General features: G+C 46.0%; 1 protein-coding gene across 1 annotated transcript in view; it reads left to right on the top strand.

The window, feature by feature from the left end:
• The first annotated feature begins 318 nt into the window (after positions 1–318).
• The window catches only part of Snw1 (SNW domain containing 1), a 30,799-nt gene continuing 25,117 nt past the window's right edge, over positions 319–6,000 (top strand). Inside the window, exons 1-2 of the mRNA XM_052738633.1 lie at positions 319–405; positions 4,101–4,254. Of these exons, the coding sequence (XP_052594593.1) occupies positions 392–405; positions 4,101–4,254 (168 nt within the window). The 5' untranslated portion in view covers positions 319–391. The remainder of the gene's footprint in view (positions 406–4,100; positions 4,255–6,000) is intronic.

The following is a 6,000-nucleotide window of genomic DNA, read 5'->3' as shown; positions in this document are numbered from 1 at the left end:
CGAAAAAAAAAAAACAAAAAACAAAACAAAAAAAGATCCTAGGTGTAGCAGCCTTAAGGTGGAGGTAGATAATAGTATTAGCTTCCCAAATTATGGCTTTAAATCCTACCTTGTATCATCACTACTGATCTGCTAAACTCAGAGAGCCTCTCCCCTGTAAAATCCATAAATGTAAGAAATTTCCTTCGTTAGGGGAGTCGCTGTTAGCTCTCCAAAACCACTTTCTCTCCTTGAGAGAGGCCAGCATAATTCCCGCTCAAAGAACTACAAAGCCCATAGGGCCTTTCGGCCAGGGCGCCTGCGCAGTGAGCACTTCTTCCATTGTGTTCCTCGTTCCCGGGCAAGACCCGCCCCGCGACGCTGTGGCTTGCGCTGGAAGAAGCGGAAGAAGATGGCGCTCACCAGGTGGGTTGTTGATTTGGGTCCTCGATACGGAAGGGTCTGGGAGTACCCATCTTTTCCTTTTTTTCTGCCCGGACTGTGAGGGCAGTGACCTGGCCTGGGGCGCAGAGGGACCCTGGCCGAGACCATGGCTAGAACCTCTCGCGGGCTTCCTTGGCGACTAGGCCGCGCCAAAGCCGGGGTCTTTCTTTAGAGGCTTCCCGGGCTGAGTTCGCCCCTTCCCTGGGGCCGAGAGCCACGGCGTGGCCTCGTGCGGAGGAGCTCACGTGTGCTTCGCGTAAGCAGCGCGGCAGGTTGGCGAGCGCCCTGCGGACCCCGGCTGAGGCGGACGCGATGCGCGGTGGAAAGCAGCGGCTGAATTATCCCTGCTGAGCAAAGCGCGCCAGTCTTGTGTGTGGCTTTCCAGCCGCTTGTATGCTTTGGGCTTTCCCGTTTCTCTAGTACTCTCTTTTCAGAAACAAAAGATTTTGCAAAAAGCAGAAGGAGTTGGGGATGGCTCAGAACCGACCAAAATCTTTTTTAATTGGCAGCAGTAGGGGCTGCTGTTTACTAAATGCTCCGCGCTTTAACTTTGGACCTTAGAATTGCTTTTGTACATAGAACCACCTCCGACTTTTTGCTGTTCCTGGTTGCCTTGGTTACCGTATATAAAGTGCTCCCATCCTTTAAGAAAAAGATGCTAAGTGGGAGATTTCCAAAAAGTTATGTAACTCCTAGTTGCTCCGAGTGGAAAAACTTTCCATGCGAACTCAGCAGGAGAAGTCTGATTGGGTGTAAAGCAAATGTTCATTTTAGGATATTATCTTTCACCTGTTAAACCCACTTCTCATATTTTCCTGGCTTGTAACAGTATGAATCCTAAAGACGTTTCGGTCACGGGGATTACTGTTCGTTGTCCTGCTTTGTGCTAGAGGTTGTTTGTATAGAATGAAATGTAATTTTTGCCACCGGAAAGATGGACAAGTAGATACACAGATGAAAACTGCAGGCAGGAGGGTCTCTTGAGTTCCAAGGCTAACCTGGTCTGTATAGCTGGTTTAAGGCCAGAAAGAAAGAAAAGAGAACATAGCAACTAGCCTGTCCACTTAACACACTTGGCAAAAAGATATCAGACGAGGAATTGCCTAGATCAGATTGGCCTGTAAATGTGTCTGTAGGGGATTGTTTTTCTTGCTAGTAGATGCAGGAAGATGCACACCACCATGGGCAGCACCATTCTCTAGGCAAGTGGTCCTGAACAGTTAAAGCTGGATGAGCAGAAAGCCAGTCTGCCAACCATCAAGCAGTTTATGTGGTGCCTTGCCTACCTGCTCTCTCTGTCTCTCTGTCTTTCTCTCTCTCTCCTTCTTCTTCTCCTCCTCCTCCTCCTCCTCCTCCTTCTCTGCAAGAAAGCAAGTCTCTCTTGCCCTTGATTGTGAGTGAGATTTCACTAGCTGCCTTTTGAGTTCCTGCCTTGACGTTCCATGGTGGGTTGTGACTTGGAATTGTAAGCCAAATAAGCCCCTCCTCCTTTAAAACTGTTCTTTGCCAGAGGATTTTAATAACGAAACAGAAATGAAATTAGAGCCAACAGAAAACGCTTATTTGTGTAGTACTAGCTAGCCTTAGTACCAAAAAAATTGGAGCGAGTTATGCAGACTGTCAGGGTTACAGGTAGCAAACATTTGAGTGTACTTCAGACACTGTGGTACAGATTGGTAGGGTTATGAGGGGGAAAGGTGGAGTTTGAAACGAATGCACTCAAGAACAATGCCAGTGGTGTGGTGTGTATTATGTGCTTAACAAAGCAATGACAGATGAAGTCTCAAAATGGCCAGGCTTGGGGACCACAGAGCTTTGAGTTGGCCTTCATTAGTATGTTTTTTTGGTGTCCCTTATAAAAACTAGCAAGTGTGGACTAGAGAGACAGCTCAGTGATTAAGAGAGGCTGTTCTTGCAGAGGACCTGGTTCAGTTCCCAGCACCTACACAGTGACTCACAGCCATCTGTAACTGTAGTTTAGGAATCGGATGCCCTCTCCCAGTCTCTGAAGGCACTAGGCATGTATGTGATGCACAAACAGACATGCAGGCAAAGCACTCACACACATGAAAGTGAAAGAAACCTATATTTTTAAAAATTGTGAACAAGCGAATGTGTTGGGATTTTTGTTGGTTTGTTTTGGTGGGGTTTTGTTTGTTTAGTTTCATGAACTGTCCCAGCAAATGAATCTTACCCAAGTGGGGGAAGAGGAGGGTGCTAGGTCCCAGAGGCTGCACCTGTAATGGAGGACACACCTTATCCCTTCACTTACTGGCTAAGCGCAGAACCCTCTCCTTATAACCTTTATTAATGTAAGGTATTGCCTCAGTTCTGCTGCTGATGGCTGCTGTGTCTCTACCATATTCCAGCTTCTCCTGCTGCCAGGGACTGCCTTTGCTAAAGGACCTGGTCACCTGAAATCCATCTCGGCGCATCTCTATACTGAACCTGAAGAGAATATTTAATATTTAAAACAGTAGACCTGGTGGTGGTGCACGCCTTTAATCCCAGCACTCAGGTGGCAGAGCCAGGTGGATCTCTGAGTTCGAGGCCAGCCTGGTCTACAGAGCTAATTTTGGGACAGCCAGGGCTGTTACACAGAGAAACCCTATTGAGGGCAGGGAGCAGGGACCCCAGTTTGTAGCCAGTGGAACAAAAGTACTGGTATCCACCGGGTGGTGGTACACACGCCTTTAATCTCAGCACTCGGGAGGCAGAGCCAGGCGGATCTCTGTGAGTTCGAAGCCAGCCTGGGCTACAGAGCGGGATCCAGGACAGCCACCAAAACAACATGCCTGGCCCTTAAGATTGGGCTGTAGGCAAATTGTGCATTTTTCTTTTCTTTTCTTTCTTTCTTTCTTTTTTTTTTTTTTTTTTTGTTTTGTTTTGTTTTGTTTTGTTTTATGAGGCAGGATTTCTCTGTGTAACAGTCTTGGCTGCCCTGGAACTCACTCTGTAGACCAGGCTGGCCTCAAACTCACAGAGATCTGCCCACCTCTGACTCTCTAGTGCTGGGATTAAAGGTGTGTGCCACCACTGCCTGACTAGTTCTTGCCACTTTTTATCAACATTAAAATAGTCAAAAGTCAGGCACATAAAAGTAACAGTTTTCGAGTTGGGACGGGGAAAGAGTGTAAGACCAGGAAATGACTTCTGTGCATCCCTGGTGGTGCAGACCTTTAATCCCAGCACTGGAGAAGCAGCCAGATCTATACAGTGAGACCCTGTCTCCTCCCAAAAATAGGAAAGCACAGTAGTGTTGACACTTATCTATAAACTAAACTCCAGAGGCTGAGGTCAGAGGGTGGCAGGTTCAAGACCAGCCTGGGCTACCTGACTAGACCTTGTTAAAACAAAAATCAGGAAGGATTCTTAGGAAACAATGCACTGGAGGTTGGCTTCTGTGTAAAGTACGGAAGTACAGAGTTTGGTAGCTTGTCAACCATGTGAAAATACCTGTTAGTTTTTAAGTCCGGACAACTATTTGCCCTTGGTATGGTCAAGGCATTTTCACTGTGTGTCTCTGAGTACTTCCTTTCCACACATAAGAAAGTGATAAGTACTGAATGCTTCTATAAATCATTGAAAAGTCTGTTGACTGAGCAAAGGAAAATTGTAATAATTAAATGTGTTTGGTTTTTAATTCTGTTTTGGTATTTAATTCTGGTTTCCTGTAGCTTTTTACCTGCGCCCACTCAGCTATCTCAGGACCAACTTGAAGCTGAAGAAAGAGCAAGATCTCAGAGATCGCGGCAGACCTCGCTGGTCTCCTCTCGAAGGGAGCCTCCCCCATACGGATACCGGAAAGGCTGGATTCCACGCTTGTTAGAAGTAAGTATGGGCTGAAATTTATTATTGTGCATTTGTACAATAAATTTAAACCCTGGAGAGTGATTGTTAACAGCAATGTGATGGAAATAATGATGGTAAGTTCTGAAAGCATGTTCTTCCTTCCAAAGACATTTTCCTCTTGCTTATTGTCACTGTTTGTGATCAGGAGAGAATCACTCTTTTTGCTTCTTACTGTGCTGAACTGTTGAACTTACACAAAAGGAAGTAGCGTACTTTTACAGAAGTAGACCTTCCAGCCCATGAACAATAATGGGAGAGTAAGAAACAAATAAAAGATGGAGCAGATGGCCCAGGAGGCAACGGCTCTCACCAACAAACCTGACAATTTGATTCCCAGAACCCACAGCGGAAAAAGAGAACCTGTCCCCAAACTTTTTTACAAGCACTGTGGCATGTGAATGTGCCCATTCATCTCTCTTTCTCCCCCTCCCTCTCCCTTCTTCCCTCCCTCCTTCTCTGTCACATATACACAGACATATACTAATAATAATAAATAAAAATTTGAAATCTTTGTAAGGAGAAGAACCAGAGTGGGGTTTGCATTTGAATTGTGTCCACTCCCGCTCCACCTCCAACAATGAGAGTAATACCATGTCATAACTCAGAGAGAACGTTCCTTCAGGGAAAAACCCGGTGGTGTCTCCTCTGCTGACTTATTTCTCTTGTGTGCTTTTTAAATCTTCAGTTTGAGAATGTTAGCACATGCCTGGTCATGATATTACATACATTTTTAGGAGTGAATATAAGCAAAGAAGAATTTGGAATGGTCCTTTTATACTTCTGATTTGTCTCCAAAGAACAAATTTCCTTGACAGAGGCAGGTGGATCTCTGAGTTCAAAAGGCCAGCCTGGTCTACAGAGTGAGTTCCAGGACAGCCAGCACTACACATAGAGAAACCCTGTCTGAAAAACAAAACAGAATCTCTGCTTTCATTAAGCCTTTTTCTCCCAGTGTTCTCATTCCTACAAGTTTTCCTTCATTTCTTGACCATGCTCTAACATTCTGAATGAACTACACCATTTTTGTACCCAGTTACTACTGTTTTTGTTTTGTTTTATTTTGTTTTTTTCTTTTTCAAGACAGGGTTTCTCTGTGTAACAGTCCTGGCTGTCCTCGAACTCAAAGAGATCCGCCTGCCTCTGCCTCCCAAGTGCTGGGATTGAAGGCACATGTCACCACCGCCTGGCTGTTTTGTTTTATTTTAAGATTCATTTATTTTATGCGTATGGGTGTTTGCCTACATATCTATGTACCACATGCATGCAGTGCCCTTGAAGGTCAGAAGAGGGCTTGGGTCTCATGGAACTGGGGTTGCAGGTGGTTGTGAGCCACCGTGTGGGGCCTGGGAACCGAACCTGAAAGAGCAGCCAGCACTCTCGAGCCGCAAGCCCCCTCCAGCCCCGTGTAGCCCTTTTCCACGTGGTTTCGATGTCTGCTTTACAGATGAGGTCTCTGCCTGCTCTTCAGTCTGCCCCCAGGGGTGTCTATTGTGAGAATAGAAGCACTGCTTAGCACTTGCCCAAAGCTGCGAGCGCTGTCTCCCATGTTTGCCTGCCTCTGCCCACTCCGTTAGCTCTAGGAAATGAGCACCTCGTAAGAGCCTCCCTGCCTTGTTCCAGCATAGCCCTGGGGTTTGGTGTGGTTTTCTCTGATGTTTCTGTTGTTTGGGGATTTGTTTTGTTTTGGTTTTGTCTCTTTTCATCTGGTCTTTGGGAATCCTGCTA

The sequence above is a fragment of the Peromyscus californicus genome, unplaced genomic scaffold, assembly GCF_007827085.1.
Source record: "Peromyscus californicus insignis strain IS unplaced genomic scaffold, ASM782708v3 Scaffold_15__1_contigs__length_86483966, whole genome shotgun sequence".
In the NCBI taxonomy this organism is placed as follows: Eukaryota; Metazoa; Chordata; class Mammalia; order Rodentia; family Cricetidae; genus Peromyscus; species Peromyscus californicus.
This window is presented reverse-complemented; position numbering and strand designations above follow the sequence as displayed.